General features: G+C 63.0%; 3 protein-coding genes across 4 annotated transcripts; all 3 read left to right on the plus strand.

Moving 5' to 3' along the window:
* The first annotated feature begins 127 nt into the window (after positions 1-127).
* LOC117647435 (pyrokinin-1 receptor-like) lies at positions 128-9,178 on the plus strand. The gene is made up of 7 exons (XM_034389177.1): positions 128-382; positions 4,843-5,071; positions 5,232-5,534; positions 5,799-6,054; positions 7,798-7,997; positions 8,412-8,497; positions 9,172-9,178. The coding sequence occupies exons 2-7, from the start codon at positions 4,886-4,888 to the stop codon at positions 9,176-9,178; spliced, it is 1,038 nt and encodes a 345-aa protein (XP_034245068.1). The 5' UTR covers positions 128-382; positions 4,843-4,885.
* LOC117646908 lies at positions 9,019-11,599 on the plus strand. 2 transcript variants are annotated; one of them, XM_034388227.1, is made up of 5 exons: positions 9,019-10,009; positions 10,090-10,267; positions 10,385-10,591; positions 10,691-10,839; positions 11,206-11,599. In XM_034388227.1, exons 2-5 carry the CDS (start codon positions 10,141-10,143, stop codon positions 11,449-11,451), a joined length of 729 nt encoding a protein of 242 aa, XP_034244118.1. In that variant the 5' UTR covers positions 9,019-10,009; positions 10,090-10,140; the 3' UTR covers positions 11,452-11,599. The 2 variants fall into 2 exon arrangements, with proteins under 2 accessions (XP_034244118.1, XP_034244117.1); XM_034388226.1 differs by having other exon boundaries at positions 9,020-10,267; positions 11,206-11,598.
* A 1,592-nt stretch (positions 11,600-13,191) lies between these two features.
* On the plus strand, positions 13,192-15,769 carry LOC117647128 (glycine N-methyltransferase). The gene is made up of 6 exons (XM_034388667.1): positions 13,192-13,338; positions 14,344-14,551; positions 14,649-14,776; positions 14,868-15,003; positions 15,097-15,351; positions 15,476-15,769. Exons 2-6 carry the CDS (start codon positions 14,346-14,348, stop codon positions 15,639-15,641), a joined length of 891 nt encoding a protein of 296 aa, XP_034244558.1. The 5' UTR covers positions 13,192-13,338; positions 14,344-14,345; the 3' UTR covers positions 15,642-15,769.
* The last annotated feature ends 130 nt before the right edge of the window (positions 15,770-15,899 follow it).

Below are 15,899 nucleotides of genomic sequence, written 5' to 3' on the forward strand. Positions count from 1 at the left end.
AAGCCCCCGCGGCCACCTCGCCGCCGCCGCCGCCGCCGCGTCCCACTCGAGGCCCCAGAGAGGTGCCCCCGAGGCCCCCGCACGGCAATCGCGCGCAATATGGCACGGGGTGCAGCTGCCGGCCGCGAGCGCTCCCCGCCGTCCCCGCCGTGCTTGGCCGCGACCGCGACTCGCCCCGACGGACGCCCCTCCAGGACCGCCAGGACGCCGTCGTCGCCGTAGAGCCGGCCCGAGACTCCGGTTGCGCCGGCGTGAACCCCGCGCCCCGCGGCGGAGAAGGTCGAGGAGACGAGCTTGCCGACATGGGGAGCCGGCGGACCCCGGCCGGGACCTAGGCCCGCCCTCGGGACCGCCTGCTGCACCGCCTGCACCCGGTGAACAGGTCAGTCAGTTTTTTGGGCGATGGGGCTGCCGCTGATGTGATTTCGATCGGCAGTGTTGTCGCTCTGTCTCCAGGAGACAGCGACCAAACGCCCGAGTACTCCTACTCACTCCCATCAAAAAAGCAAGGGCGCATGCGACTTCATCCGAGCGTTGGACGTTGTCCAATGTCCCTTGTTTGTGGGCTGCACCTTCACCTTCACTTGCAGAGTGTGGATTTTCGTTGGCCAAATCTCATCTCCATCGCCGTCGCGCGCCTTCGGTGCTTTGATCACGCTCTGACAAGGGAAGACCGGGAAGCAGAGAAGCAGAGGGGCACGCCGCCGCGCCACTGTCACCGCTAACGAGATGCAGAACCGGCGTGCACCGACGGTACTCACACCGACGCACCCACACCCACACACCCACTCGACCTCCTGCTCACACTCACGCCGACTCACACGCATACACATATAGACATGCATACTCAAGCGGCACGTTAGACAGACAGACAGACACACATGCACGGACATTCACACGTATGTATGCATGTATGTATACAGTACACGCATAATGTGCATATGCATAAACCACAAACCAGATAATGCATACACACATGTAGGCATAGGAAAAGGTAGCCAACCTACCCGAAAATAGAACCCAGAAACGCGCTCACACGCACACACACATGCGTACGAATACGCGGTTCAGACACAAGGGTGGCAGAGGCGTGTGTCATTATCTCCCCTTCCGTTTGTCCGTTTGTCCCTTGTTGCTTTTATCTCCATTCCTGCGCGTCGCTCCGCCTTTCTGGAGTCGGTTCCGACCGTTCGCCCGCTTTTTCAGGGCGCTACAGGAAAAAGAAAAAAAAGGCAAGAAAGGTTGTGGATGGGCGTTTGGGAAGTGGCGAAAACTTGGAAGGAAAGGGAGTGGTATAAGAAATGGGCGGGGTTCAGGGTTCGGGCAGGTTCGGGGTTGGGGCTGGGCGTCAATCCTAATGCCACCACCCCGCCACGCCGCGCCGCGAAGCAGACTCGCTCTGTCTCTCTCGCACCTACGCGGAACGCCCCATGAGTGCGAGAGAGACAGAGCGAATCGCCCTGCAGGCCGCAAGGGTGCCGCACGGCTGACGGATCATTCATTGATGCGCCGCTGTCGGCCCCGTCGGCCCCGTGGGCCCCGTCGGCCCCTCCCGGAGCGCGCCGCTTTGTCAGAAAATGGCCGCTCTGTCTCTCTCGCACCCTCTGAGCTCCACGAGTGCGAGAGAGACGGAGGCGGCTGGAGAGGGGGCCGTCCTTAAGGCGCGCTGCTAGTTATTCTCCCGGCCCCATCTGGCATTCCCCCCGCGTGGTGGCCCGCCCCGCCCCGCCCCACCAGCACGCCGTCAACGCGGCTTTGGCCGCTTTGCTCCGAATTTGAGCAGCCTCACTTCGCCGAGCAGGCGTCATGTTTTCTTATTATTTTGTTCCCTCCAGGGATTTCCCCCTCCTGGCGACGTTTTTAAAAAGGGCGTGCTGGGAGCTCCGGCAGGGCGGCCGAGGGCGCCAGCCGCGCCGGCTGAGGATTTGCCGCGCCTCGACGAGCCCAAGTTCTGGGCGGTTAAAATTGTCGCCACTTCATGGAAGGGGGAAAACCCCGGAGGAAACAAAGTAACAAGAAATCATGACGCCTGCTTCTGGCGAAGTGAGGCCAGCAGACTGATTCCGAGGGTCGTTTTCGTCGCTCCGCCTCTCTCGCTCCTGTAGCCGACGCCGCATCAGTGCAAGAGAGAGAGAGAGACAGAGCGACGAAAACGGCGCTCGGAATCAGTGTGCAGGCGCCGCTTCGGGTCCGCTTCGGGACTCGCTGCATGGCTGGGCGGCCTGGCGGTACGGCTGGCTGGCGGTTATAGCGACTCGACACCCGATTACCACTCGCCCAATCAGTCAAAGCCAAACTGCCGACAAATGGCGCGAAATATTGCTGGCGCCCTGCCACCGCCCCGCCCCCGCCGCCCCCGCCGCCCCCGCCGCCCACCGGGAGGGTGGGGTGGGGGTGGTCGGCGCCGGATGCCCGCCATCCCTAGACCAACGCCGCGGGCTCGCCTTTAGGTAATCCCGGCGATGCTGCTTAGTCTGCTTGGTTCCGTGTGGATTAATGCCCGCCGATTGACACCCGGGTCACGAACGAGCGTCGCTCCGTCCTTGCTCATTTTTTTCCGCACCTCATCAACGTGTTTTTGCCTCCCGGCTTGCCTCCTTGCCTCCCGGCCGCCACTACACCGGAATCATGAACCGGCAAGGACCGGCGTGGGCCAACGTCGGCGACGTGAGCTATCCGCGTTGGGCCCGCGCTGCCGCCAGCCCGCCAGCACACTCGCTGTCTCTCTCGCACTCATGGCGCGTCCCGTAGAGGTGCGAGAGAGACAGGGCGACGAAAACGACTCTCGGAATCAGTCTGCTCTGCAGGCCGTCATAGAGGTCGCCGTCGAACCAGCGCCGGACGTCATACCCACGGTCCTCCATCGGTCGGTCGCTCCACTGTCTCCGTCGCACTCGTGGGGCGTTTCGGAGGGGCGCGAGAGAGACAGAGCGACGAAATGTGCCATGTACCGCGGGGAAGTCCGCATAGGCGCGTGGCGCGCGTGGCCGTCGGAATGCGAAGGCACGCGAAGGCAAGCTATAAACCATAAGCGTATGGCTGCCTGGTCTGTTGGTCGGTTCGTTTGCTGCGGTCGGGCCGTGCTGCTCATGAGCCTCCTCTCCCTCCCTCTCCCTCCCGCGCTCCTGGGAATCCGCGTGAGAACGCGCGGCGCGGAAACGCGTGCAGGGCCTTACCGCCGCAGGCAAGGCACCATTCGATTCGGCATTCCGCTCCCCGAGTGCAAACAGGCGAGCGATCCCGAAGGATCGCTCTGTCGCTCTCCGTCGCACTCGTGGGGTCTCAGAAGGGTGCGACAGAGATGGAGCGGTTCGGAATCGCTCGCTCGGCAGCGCGAGGGGCCAGGCCAGGCCAGGGCGCCACGGACTGGCTATCAGAGGGCCATTTGGGCCAGACCGAAAACGTCCCAGGAATCTGCATTGTGTCACCGCGACGCGACGCGACGACGCACGCACGCCACGCGCGGCTACGGTCACAGCACCGCGTCACGCTGTCACGCTGTCACGGATGGCGCGGCTCTGGTCACACCGCCGTGTCACAGAGCGGCGCGCCGCCCCTCGGTCAACGCCAATGTCGCGGATGAAGTAGATAGTGGTGCGGGGGCAGGGGCGTGTTCAGGGAGGGGGAGCACTCTCCAATCATCCGCCTAACGAGGTGGACATGGTGGACATGGCGGACACCGAGCGCGGCGCAGTCGGCGCCGAGTCAGGCCGATGCTATCACACTGTGCAGCGTGCCGCCCTAGTGGCGCCCCACCCCAAGTCCAGCTCGAGCAAACGCCGATGAAGCACGCCCCGGGCACGCCTCGGTTACCGCCCAGGAACGCCCGAGGCACGCCCGAGGCACGCCCCAGGAACGCCCGATGCACGCCCCAGAGCGCCCGAGGCACGCCCCAGGCACGCCCCAGGCACGCTTCAGTTACGCTCCAGGAACGCCCGAGGCACGCCCCAACGCCTGATGCACGCCTCAGGCACGCCCCCGCCCCTGAGGAACGCCCCAGGAAGCCCAAGGCACCAACGCCCTCGCCCCTTAGGAACGCCCGAGGCACGCCGCCACCCCATAGGCACGGCCGAGCAGGAAAGGGAACAGGACGAGGTCTATTTTGAGGGGCACGGCATGGCACGGCGCGACCGACGTGCATCCCATCCCTCTATCGGCGTGCAGTGGGCGGGGCGGGGCGGGGCGGCTAGCTGCGACGTCATGGAGCTGGCGGAGCTGGCCGAGTTTGTGTTGGCAGCGCCGGGCGGCACAAGCGGGCGCGAGCCGGTCCAGGCCGAGGGGCGGGCGGCGCGGCTGAGGGTCAGAGGGCCGGCGGCAGCGCGGCAGCCTTGCCGATAAAAAACAACAACTCGATTTAAATGGACGGCGGGGTGACGGCGCGACGGTGGCGGGGCCGACCATCCGTCGGTCCGCAGGGCCTAGGCGACCAAGGCGCGGACGGACCACGGCGGCCACATCCCGAGCCCCGAGCTAGCCGCCGGTGCAGCCGAACCAATCGTTTCGTCGCTCTGTCTCTCTCGCACTCATGGAGCGTCCCGCAAGGGTGCGAGAGAGACAGCGCGACGCTCTGGCTGCCCCCGCCGCGAATAAGTAGTGAAGGATGCGAAGGAGAAGGAGCGCCGCAAGGCGAGGGACACGGTCGCCGTTGATTGCCTTGTCGCCAGGACCAACATGCGTCCCGCACCGCGCCGCACCGCGCCGCGCAGCAGAGTCCATTTCGTCGCGCTGTCTCTCTCGCACCTGCACGGGACGCCCCTACAGAGCGAGGGAGACAGAGCGACGAAAACGCCTCTCGGAATCAGTCTGTGGCGCACGTCAAGGAGGCCCGTCTGCCTGCCGCAGGGTCGCCGCGGGCCGTGCGTCCGTGTCGCAGCTCGCGGGGGTCATGGAGGCGAACGCCACGTCCGCCTGGGTGCCGCAATTCCCGCCCAAGAGGGACGCGCTGGCCATCGTGGTGCCCGTCACCGTCATCTACGTGGCCATCTTCGTCACCGGCGTGGCCGGCAACGTGGTCACCGTCATTGTCATCTGGCGTTGCCGATGCATGCACACGCCCACCAACTACTACCTGGTAGGTCGAGGGTTCGAGTCCCGGCGTCCGCTCCACTTTTGCTTTTCTCAAACGGTGACAGTGACTGCGCCCGTCTCTCTCGCGCTCATGGAGCGGCCCGCGAGGGTGCGAGAGAGACAGCGAGCCATACTGGGAGTCCATCTTCTAACGAACGTTGCAGATGAGCCTGGCTGTGAGCGACCTGCTGCTGCTGCTGTCCGGGCTGCCCCAGGAGGTGTACTCCATCTGGATCCGCTACCCCTACCCGTTCGGCGGCGCCTTCTGCGTGCTGCGGGGCCTGGCCGCGGAGACGTCGGCCAACGCCTCCGTGCTCACCATCACGGCCTTCACGGTGGAGCGCTACCTCGCCATCTGCAAGCCCTTCCAGACGGCCACGCGCGCGCAGGCGCCCTCGCGGCGCCACCGCGTCTTCAAGGTCATCGCCGGGGTGTGGGCGGCCGCGCTGCTCTGCGCCGGCATCCAGGTAAGCGGGCTGAGGCTGGAGTGCAACTTGGCTGACTGCTGTTCGGCGGGGCGGCCTACTCTCGCGTTCGCCAAGGTGGGCCTGCTGAATATGAATGTAATGGAGACTGCGAGTCTGAATGTGAAAGTCGTTCCATTGTGCGGCCATTGACGTGATAATGATGGGCGCCCCGTCGGCAGGGCGAAGGCGAAGGGCGGCGCCGAGACGCGACGGGGCTGGGGCGCCTTTACACTGTACCACGCGACGTACGCCCCGCTGTTGCAGGCGATGCAGTTCGGCGTGATGGTGACCGACATCCTGGGCCGCCAGGTGCCCCTGTGCGCGCAGGTGCGCGTGCTGCTGTCGCACTCGTTCGAGGCCGCCACGCTGGTGTTCTTCGCCGCCCCCATGACCCTGATGTGCGTGCTGTACGCGCTGATCGCCAGCCGGCTGCACCGGCAGCGCAAGGAGGCCGTCGGCCACAGCACGCCGTCGTCGCTGCGCCACGTCGCCGCCAAGAAGAGGGTCATCAAGATGCTGGGTGAGTGTGTGCAGGGTATTTGAACCCGGGCCGCGGCTCCGCGCTGAGCGACTCCGCCGGGCCACGCTGCGACTTTGTCGCCGACTTCCCACGGCACTCCCCCTCCCCCTCCCCCTCCCGCGCGGACGGCGCGGCGCTACGCGGCGCGGGGTCGGAGGGTCGGGGCGGGGCGCGTCCGTAAGCAGAGAAATTACCAGTGGCGCGGAGCAAGGGAGACCAGGGGCACAGTGGGGCAGAAGGCCCGGCCGCCAAAACTCTAGACGCGTTTTGAGCTCCAGAGTCGCTAAATGGGACTCGAGCCGAACGTGTGACCCCACCAATGGATTGCTCTCCGAACGAGGAATCCATTGGTGGGGTCACACGCTCGGTTCGAGCTCAAAACGCGTCTAGGGTTTTGGCCGCCGGCGCCGGTCCTCCGACCCACTGTGGGACGGCCTGGCCAGGGCGACGGACGAGCCTCTGCTTTGCATGCTCGAGGCTTGCCTGGCTGCCTGCCTGGCTGCCTGTCCGCGGACAAGGGGGCGCAGCCTTGAACCGGCAGGCATTACCCGCAGACACGGCCGGAATTGGCCGGAATGTTTCCGCGGGGCCCAGTGGAGTGGAGCGCCCAGTGGAGCGGAAGGACAGTTTGGAGCTTTGGAGTGCTTTGGAGTGCTTTGGAGCAGCGCGGCCGCCATTTGCTGCATCGAAATCAGGGGTCCCTGGCAGAGCATGGCAGAGGCAGTCCGGGCATGGCGTGGCATGGCGTGGCGGAGTCCCGCACGAGCCGGAGCGAGCAGGAGCCACCCACACGGCGACACGACACCGCGAAACGCAACACCTCTCTCTCCCTCCGCGCGACCCGCGGTGACGTCACCTTACCCCCAAGGAACTACAACTGCGATAATTGGGAGAGACGGGGAGGGAACGGGGGCGGCGGATACATGAGGCCTAAACTGGGGGACCTTGGAGGAACAGGGCGAACAGGGCGAACACGCGGACGGTGCTTTGCATCAACTTCCCCTGCTGTTTCGGCGCCGGTTCCGGGTCCTCGTCTGCCACGCGTGCGGAAGTGTCCCCCTCCCCCTCCCCTCCGCCATCCCGGGCGGCGAACACAATAAGGCACTCCACGTGAGAGGCGCGCTGCTTCGCTGCCTCACTGCCTCGCCGCCTCGCTGCTTAGCATGGCGAGGCAATTCATAAAAAGCGCGCCCGATCTGCCTCGGCACGCGGCACGCGGCACGCACGCGGAGGCTGCTCGACACAGGGAGACCGCTAAGGACGCGGCCTTGCCGCCAGCCTTGCCGCCCCAGCGCCCCCGCCCTGAAAGAAAGGCCTGGCGGAAATAGAGAGGCCTCGGGAGGGACTTCTCGTCGGCAACAGGGACGAGTACCCCTCGAACTTGGCATACGCTTCGCCGCGCGAAGACCGTTCGTTCGCGTTCCTCGAGTCAGGGATGCGCTCTCAACGCGAAAATAACGGAACGAGCGCCTCAAGGACCAAGGACCCCGTCTAGTGCTTTCGTTCGGGAGGCACAAAACGCGTCCAGAATTTTGGCCGCCTCCACCCGGCTTCTGGCTCACTGTGAGGACCGCGGAGCGAACGCGGAAGCGAAGCGCTCGGCGGCCCTCCCGTAAGCCCGGCCAATTTGTCTCCCAAACTCGAAAACTGAGCGCGGCAGCGCGGCTCCCCGTCCTTCCGGCATGCGCCCCACCCCCACCCCCTGAGGCCTGACCCGCCCGTCGGTTGGTTGCCCTGTTGCAGCGGCCGTGGTGACGGCCTTCTTCTTGTGCTGGGCGCCCTTCCACGCGCAGCGGCTCGTCGCCATCCACGCCGGCGGCGCCGTGGGGCCCGGCCTCTTCGACGGCCTCACGTACGTGTCGGGCGTGCTGCACTACGTGTCGGCCACCGTCAACCCCATCCTGTACCAGCTCATGAGCAGGAAGTTCCGGCAGGCGGGGAAGGTAAGGCGGAGGGCCGAGGTATCGACCCGCCGGAAATGGGAAATCTCTCAAATTGACGGGGCGAGGAGCGAAGTGGCCCTTGGGCTCTTGGGGCGGTCAGCGCGCCGAGCGCCGCTCGATGCCGGGTAGGCCGTCCCGCACGACGCAGCTGCGCGCGGACTGCCTACCGGCCGGGCGCCATGCCGCTGCTGCCGTCGGGGAGGCTGTCAAAACTCTGGACGCGTTTTGAGCTCCAGAGTCGCTAAACAGAACTCGAACCGAGCGTGTGACCCCACCAATGGATTCCTCGTTCGGAGAGCAATCCATTGGTGGGGTCACACGTTCGGTTCGAGTCCCATTCAGCGACTGTGGAGCTGAAAACGCGTCTAGTGTTTTAGCCGCCTGCTGACCCTCTGGATGTGGATGTGCCTGCAGGACACGCTGGCGGGGCTGCTGCCCAATTTGGCGTGGTCGGTGAGGCGGCGGGCGTCGCGCCACCACCCCCACGGCCCCCGGTGCGGCAAGGGCGGCGGCGGCCAGTGCCGCGGCCACGCCCTACACCGCCACCGCCGCCGCCACCCGCCGGCCGGCGCGCTGGGCGCCGTGGGCAGCGAGTACGGCCACCTGGGCCACCTGGGCCTCGGCTTCCGCGTGCTCGCGTCCGGGGCGCCGCCGCCGTCGGACTCGTCGTCGTCGTCGTCCTCGGACGCGGAGGGTGACGGCGACCTCTTCCCCGGCACCCCCACCACCGTCGTGGCCTCCGAGGGCCGCGCCCGGGGCCGCCTCAGCCCGGCCATCTGCCCCGACCTGGTCCTGGGGACGAGGGGCGCCCCGGAGGCCTAGGCCAACTTCGGGTCCACTTCCGGCCCGCCTCCGGCCCGCTTCCGGCCGGCGTGTCTGGGGCGGGACGACCCCCGCCCCGCCACCCCTGGGTGGACAGTGGACAGACAGTGCAGTGGCCAGGCCATCAAGACTTTGTCAACGTGACGGACGCCCCCCACGGTGCCCGAGGCGGTGCCCGAGGCGGTGCCCCAGGCGGTGCCCCAGGGGGGCGCCGGGGGCAGCGACCCCGGCCTGCCGTGGCCCGCCGGGGCAGGCTAAAGACGTTTGTTGGGCGTTGAGCCCCTGTCGGCCCCTCTGTCATCACAGGCACTGGGCACTGGGGACGCCCGACGCCCGCTTATTTTTACGCCAGTTCCTAGTTATTTGCGGTTTGTTCCTTGCCCGATGCTTTCTCCACTCCTCTCTGTGTGCGTGAGTGTGTGTCCCTCTGTGTGTCTGTGTGTGTGCCTGGCTTGTTAGAGGTGGTGTACCTTACCCGCGACTCGCCGCTAGTTAACTTATTCAGTTGCGAAACAACTTAGCACCAGCTTAGGAAGGCGTGGAGGCAGCGACCCGGCGTTCCTACATGTGATTCTAGTTTGTAGTTAAATTAATCAATCGGAGCTTGTCGCCGACGTTCACGAGTGTCAACAGCTCGGTCCTTGGAACATTAAACAAACCACATGCCGAGTGTTTCGATTGTTTCCTTCTGCTTCCTTCTGCTTCCTGTGCGGCGAACGGGCCGCGCGCCCGAACATGGCCGAACATGCACGACTAGACGGAGTAGACGGAGCGCGTCGTGTCGCGGACACTCGTAAAGATACGGTGCGCGGGTCATTCAAGCCTCGACGCGACACTGGAAGTTGACGTGGCCGCACACGGAGTGGCACGGAGTGCTCGGAGGCATCACCTCGCCGGCCAGGCCGGGCGTGGACAGACAGGCAGACGGACAGGCGGACGGACAGACAGACAGGCAGACAAGAAGCAGACAGGTGGACGGACGGACAGACGGACAGACTGGCAGGAGGGCACATGGCGAGTGTCCCGCTAAGTTCCAGTCCGGTCCTGGTTAGTCCTGGTTGGTCCTGGTGGCTGCTGACCGGGCTGAAGGCTTCACCGTGAGGCTGCTGCCAGGCTGCTGCAGGCCGAGGACACTCCCAGTGACCCTGCTGCGTGCTGCGCGCGCGGACGACTGACGCGAGACGGAGCGGGTCAGTGAACCCTCGGGCACCTCCGGATTCCCAGTGTTTACGGTGCAGTAACGCCCCGGAGTGATTGCCGGGTGAATCAGGGGACTGCAGGGAAGTGCACCGGGGGGACTGCAGGCGGAACAAGGACCAGGATGGGGCGCTCGCTGGCGGTGCTGACGCTCTACGCCCTGGCCCTGGCGCACTGCGCAGTGCTGCACGACGCCGACTTCGAGTACCCCGACGTCGAGTTCGAGGACGACGCCGTCGCCTTCGCCAGAGGTCAGCTTACTTAGTGTCAGGACTATGGAGCTCCAAACGCGTCTAGAATTTTGGCCGCCGGTGTGCGCCCCTGCCCGCGCGCGGATGTGTATTCACGGACACGTTGACGTTCGACAGGTGGCGCGTCCGCGCGCGCGCCGCGGCGGCCCTGCGAGTGCGCCGACGGCCAGTGCAGCTGCTGCTCCGGGTTCGTGATGCAGAGCCTCATCAACTTCGCGCCCCGGCAGCGCGGCTGCATCAACATCACCTACGACCCCGACGACTTCGCCTTCGCCATGGCGCTGTCCTTCAACGACCGCGTCCTCTACAAGAACACCATCTCGGGTATCTCATTTCAGCAATTTTACTGTTTTAATTTTTTTTTGCGGTTAAATTCGTACCTACATGGCCGGTGTTTGAACCCGCGACTTCCATCTTCCGCAGCCAAGAACCCCCGGCCGCTGTGCGTGTCCGTGCCGCGGGTGACGGGCGCCAAGCTGTGCGTGCGCCTCAGCAACGTGTACTTCGTGGGCAGGAACGTGCACGCCTGCGTCGACATGGAGGCCAAGTGGCAGGACTCGCAGGCCTTCCAGGTAACAGCAATTAGGCGAACCGGCAAGTGAGTGCTAAAAGCGCACGGGCCAGGATCTCGGAGGAGGAAAGGGGCGGGGGGGGGGGGGCAATGGAGACATTTGACCCCCTTGGCCCCTGGAGAGCCGCCTGAGAGGAAGGCAAAAAGCAGCACTTTGTAAGTAAGCAAAAAAGTGCAGCTTTGGCACTCCCTCAGGCTGGCTCTGGATCAGCGTACAGTGGGCCAGAAGACCGCTGGAGCTCAAAACGCGTCTAGGGTTTTGGCCGCCTCCGCCAGTCTTTTGGTCCACTGCACCTTTACTGCACCCCGTTGTCTGAGACCCGCTGACGCCACTGCGCTGTCCTGTCCGGGACCTTCCGGCCCGCAGATGACCTTCGACTGTATCCGGGTGGGCGCGGACGGCGTCAAGGTGGTGAAGCCCGAGGACGGGTCGGGCATCGCCGTCGGCGTGCCCGTGGCCATCACCCCCGCGCCCGAGGAGTACGACGAGATCCCCGCCGAGCACCCCGTCAACGCCACCCTGGCGGCCGCCACCACGACCACCACCACCACGACGGCCAGGACGACGTCCGCCGCCTCCACGGACGTGGGAGAAGAGGAAGAGGAAGAGTGAAGGTCGCCGACGACGACACTGTTAGGGACCTACCTCGTAATCCTATTAAAGTTAGCTTTGTTTACGTCATTTGCGTACGTACTTTTGGCCCTCTCTCAAACAGAAACATTTTTTTTGGACACGGTGATCAACCGGACCAATCTAACGGCCTCGATAATTATGATAATAAGATGCGATTTGCGGCAAAATTATTCTTGAACTCGCACCTCTGCCGTGTGAACCATAAGGATAAAATAAAAGATGTCAACACGGCGCATTCTCAAACAACAACAACAACAGGGAAGACCACCAGCAACTTCGGTGGGTCGTGGGAACCGCGGTGCGGCTAGTGAAGCGACTCTTTCGTTCCCCCGTGTCACTGGGATGGCGTAGGATGGCGCGCCTGACGCCTGACGGGCGGGCAGCCCAACGTACTCCTGTGCGCAGCGCGCAGCCCGTGCAAGGCGCCAGTCGCCCGCCGGGCCAGGGGCGGGGACAGGGGCGGGGGGCAGGGGGGCCAGGAGGCGGCAAGCCCGTCGCCGCTCCTGAAATGTTGCCTACTTATGGTGACATTGAGTCGACCCCCGCCCCTACCCACTTCCTCAACCCCCACCCCTGTGGATTTCGCAGCCGCATCCTCCACCCCTTCTGTACCCCTTCCTGCGTCGCCCCATCCTCCCCCACCTGCACGCCCTCCGGTCCGGGACGCCCGCACCCCGCAAGGCACCAGGCCGCGCTTCGCAATACTACCCATCAGAACGACTGCGAACCGCGGTTTCGTCGCTCTGTCTCTCTCGCACCCATTGGGGCGTTACGTAGTGGCGTAGGAGAGAGAGAGAACGACGACACACGCGGTCCTATGTCCACAACACCCCGCACAGACAAACAAGCACACTGATTCCGAGAGTCATCTTCGTCGCGCGGTCTCTCTCGCACTCATGGGGCGCCTCACCGTAGGTGCGAAAGAGACAGCGGTCAATCAACAAACGGCATAAACGACTCTCGGAAGTGTCTGCAGTCAATCATATCAATATCGCGGCGACTCAATACTATCGACAGTTTTGGATTTTGCATCACACAGCCGAACGCGACCGTTGGCACGTGAGCCTGCACCAGATGATGAGATGAGGCAACTTGGGGTTACAGTGTGCCCCCTCCGTGTGGCCCGTCCGTGCCGGGGCACAGCGGGAAGCCCGCCCCGCCCCGGCCGGCGCTCTGCTTCCGCGACCTCCGATTGGCCTGCGGCCGACCAATGGCAGCCGCCGGAAGACACGCTGACGTCACGATGACGGTATCGCCCTTCAACTGCAGCTGGCTCTGCGAAGCGCTCTGCCGTCCCTTCACTCACACTCTGACACACGGAAAGTGTCCCGTCATCCAGGTCACTCGCGCGCCGAGAAGCCTTCCCGATTTCGTTGGTTTGATTTTATCATTGTATCGCGAGGTGGCAGTGCGTGGCGATGCCTTAATCGGGACGTGACACGCGCGTTATCTCATCAACACAACAGTGGCGCGCCGTGCGCTTTTTATTTCGCGGCCGCACCGATCCCGAGGGTCGTTTTCGTCGCTCTGTCTCTCTCGCACCTGTACGGGACGCCCCGCGAGTGCGAGAGAGACAGAACGACTCTCGGAATGAGTGTGCTGGTGCCGGTTTGGGCGTTTCGGCGCGGCGCGCGGCTAGCGGGGCGTAGCGGGGCGCGCTCTGTGTTGTCATGCTGTCAAAACAAGGCGGCGGGGCGGGGAGGGGAGGGGAGGGGCGCGCCCAAGGCACGCCGGCCGTAGAGGAACTCATAAGAAGCCCCGCGCCGGCCGGGGCCCGCAGACTCAGACCGCAGCGCCCCGATCCGACAGACGCCGCCGAGGAAGGAGACCTCTCTGCCGACCCCGACGACAAATCACTTTCGCAAGGTAAGGCCGAATGCAGCCCGCCGGACTTCCTTCGATCGACGCAAGGCAGCGCCAGGCTCAACACATCGAGAAAGGGACGTGGCGCGTGTGATGTGTGTGTGTGTGTGTGTGTGTGTGTGTGTGTGTGTGTGTGTGTGTGTGTGTGTGTGTGTGTGTGTGTCTCTGTGTGGATTCGCCTGGCACCAGGTGCTTGACGGTTTTCCTCGTGGCTCTCGAGGACGATTCGCCGCTCGTCGGGCGCCCTGCCTTTATCAGTGTCACGCCATAACTATCTTATTTTCAAGGCACGCCGATTTCCTTGCGCCGCACCCCATTTGCGCGGGGCGCGGGTTCGAATCCCCGCACGGCCCTCATTTCGTTTTTCTGTGCAAGGTCGCGTGAGGGGTGTCGTGAGTTAGCAACTAGAATCGACGATAACCCCGCTGTCACCCAGTGTACTCACTGCCATTGTGTCGTCACGCTATCGCCATACCAAGGCGTGAAGCAATTGTTCGAACCCCGCCCTTCGCCGTAAGACCGATCGGGCGGAAAAACAAAAACAACACCAATCTCGGTTTGCCATTCTCGCCTGATACGATGTCAAGGAGATGGAGATAAGGAATCGCATGCACACTTGCAGCCATCTCGGTTATTTGCCGTACCTCGGCCGCGTGTGCAGGTTCCTTATCCACACATGTGACAGTCATTCTTGCTCAGTCTGAACAACAACAACAACAACAACAACAACAAAAACAACAGAAACAACAACTTTTTTTTTAAAAAAGCAGAAACCGTGGACTCGCGCGAATACCCAAAGAACACGAAACACTCACGAGGCAGTCGATTGACTTAATGACGTCATAATTTCTCTCCAAACGAGGAATCCGTTGGTGGGGCCACACACGTCAAACCGCGTCTAGAGTTTTGGCCGCCGGCGCCTCCGGCATTCTGGCCCACTGTACACCCCCCCCCCCCTTTTCCCCCATCCTGGATCCGCGCCTGACCGAGCGTCCTTGCTGCTTGCAGACATGGCTGACGGCGTGTTCCGCACCCGCTCCCTGGGGCTGCCCGTGGAGGGCGTGCGCGACCAGTACGCCGACGGGCGTGCCGCCAAGGTGTGGGAGGTGTTCATCGGGGACAAGAAGTCCCGCACGCGCCACTACAAGGACTTCCTCGTCGGCCTGCTCCGGCGGCAGGGCTGCCGCAGGATCCTGGACGTGGCTGCCGGCACCGGGTGGGTACACTGTACACACGCAGTGCACACTGAGGTACAAGTTTACTCGTTTTGAAACAATCTCACTTTCGCGTTATTTTTTTGTCCGCCACTCCAGGATCGACTCGGTGATGCTGCTGGAGGAGGGCTTCCAGGTGGTGTCCGTCGACGCGTCCGACAAAATGCTGAAGCACGCCCTCAAGACCCGCTGGGAGAGGCGCAGGGACCCTGCCTTCGACAACTGGGGTGAGTCTTTCTACCGAAAAGACGAAAAGCAGCAATGATTTGGTCGCGGATCGAACCCGCGATTCTAACGGGCGCACGCACTCCTTTGCAGTGATCGAGGAGGCCAACTGGCTGACGCTGACGGACGACATCAGCGAGCACATCGGCGATGGCTTCGACGCCGTCATCTGCCTCGGCAACTCGTTCGCGCACATGATGGACAACACCGGCGACCAGAAAGAGCAGAAGTAAGAAATTCCCGCCAAAATTTGCATTGTGTGCGCAACATTTTGGGGGCGGGAACTGAGAAAGCTAATGTGTCCCTTTCTCATTCCTTGCAGAATCGCGCTCTCCAACTTCGAGAAGTGCGTCCGGCCCGGCGGCCTGCTGCTCATCGACCACAGGAACTTCGACCACATCCTGGACAACGGCTCCACGCCCTCCAAGTCCATCTACTACAACTGCAAGCACACCACGGACATCAGGACGTCCATCCTGTACGTGGGCACCGAGCCGGCCATCGTCACCATGGACTACCTCATCGACGTGTCCGACCTCCAGGACAAGGACAGCCGCCGCATCGAGGAGGGAGTCAGGTGCGTTTCGCCCCGCCGGCAGGGTAGGCAACCCATCGCGCCCGGTCGCCTTCCCTAACGGTTTTTGTTTGTGCATTTCAATGAATTTGTGCTGATGGATCGTTTCGTTTTTGTTCTCAAACAGTGAATTCCGGCTGTGCTACTACCCCCACCGTTTGAAGAGGTTCACCCAGATGGTGGACAGCGTCTTCCCCTACGGCAGTGAACACATTATTTCCGCAGACTTCAAACAGTTGGAAGAAGTTGAAGATCCAGCCTTTTATATTCATGTGATGCAGAAAGCTGGATAATCTATTCGCATCTGTGATTAAGTTAAGCAAAAAAGTTATGATAATGTGATATGTTTCTAGTTAATGTTATTTGTAAGAAAATACTTTCTCTTTTGTAATGCAAATTTAATTAGAACATCAGTACCTGTTTTGTACATAGTATCCATTCCATAGATGTAAACTACAAAAAATGATCATCAGTTAATCTCTTCTATAGAACAGAATTCTCAATTAGTATGTAAATATAATAAATAAAAAAGCTACATAATTCTACCAACA

Source organism: Thrips palmi, unplaced genomic scaffold (assembly GCF_012932325.1).
Source record: "Thrips palmi isolate BJ-2018 unplaced genomic scaffold, TpBJ-2018v1 HiC_scaffold_2, whole genome shotgun sequence".
Classification (NCBI taxonomy): domain Eukaryota; kingdom Metazoa; phylum Arthropoda; class Insecta; order Thysanoptera; family Thripidae; genus Thrips; species Thrips palmi.

Bases quoted from the DNA above. Each gene is read 5' to 3' on its own strand.
- LOC117647435 (XM_034389177.1), top strand. From the start codon at position 4,886: ATGGAGGCGAACGCCACGTCCGCCTGGGTGCCGCAATTCCCGCCCAAG. The intron at 5,072-5,231 runs GTAGGTCGAGGG...CGAACGTTGCAG, and splicing joins CGCCCACCAACTACTACCTG to ATGAGCCTGGCTGTGAGCGA. The intron at 5,535-5,798 runs GTAAGCGGGCTG...CCGCTGTTGCAG, and splicing joins TGCTCTGCGCCGGCATCCAG to GCGATGCAGTTCGGCGTGAT.
- LOC117647128 (XM_034388667.1), top strand. From the start codon at position 14,346: ATGGCTGACGGCGTGTTCCGCACCCGCTCCCTGGGGCTGCCCGTGGAG. The intron at 14,552-14,648 runs GTGGGTACACTG...CCGCCACTCCAG, and splicing joins GACGTGGCTGCCGGCACCGG to GATCGACTCGGTGATGCTGC. The intron at 14,777-14,867 runs GTGAGTCTTTCT...ACTCCTTTGCAG, and splicing joins CCCTGCCTTCGACAACTGGG to TGATCGAGGAGGCCAACTGG.
- LOC117646908 (XM_034388227.1), top strand. From the start codon at position 10,141: ATGGGGCGCTCGCTGGCGGTGCTGACGCTCTACGCCCTGGCCCTGGCG. The intron at 10,592-10,690 runs GTATCTCATTTC...CATCTTCCGCAG, and splicing joins CTACAAGAACACCATCTCGG to CCAAGAACCCCCGGCCGCTG. The intron at 10,840-11,205 runs GTAACAGCAATT...TCCGGCCCGCAG, and splicing joins AGGACTCGCAGGCCTTCCAG to ATGACCTTCGACTGTATCCG.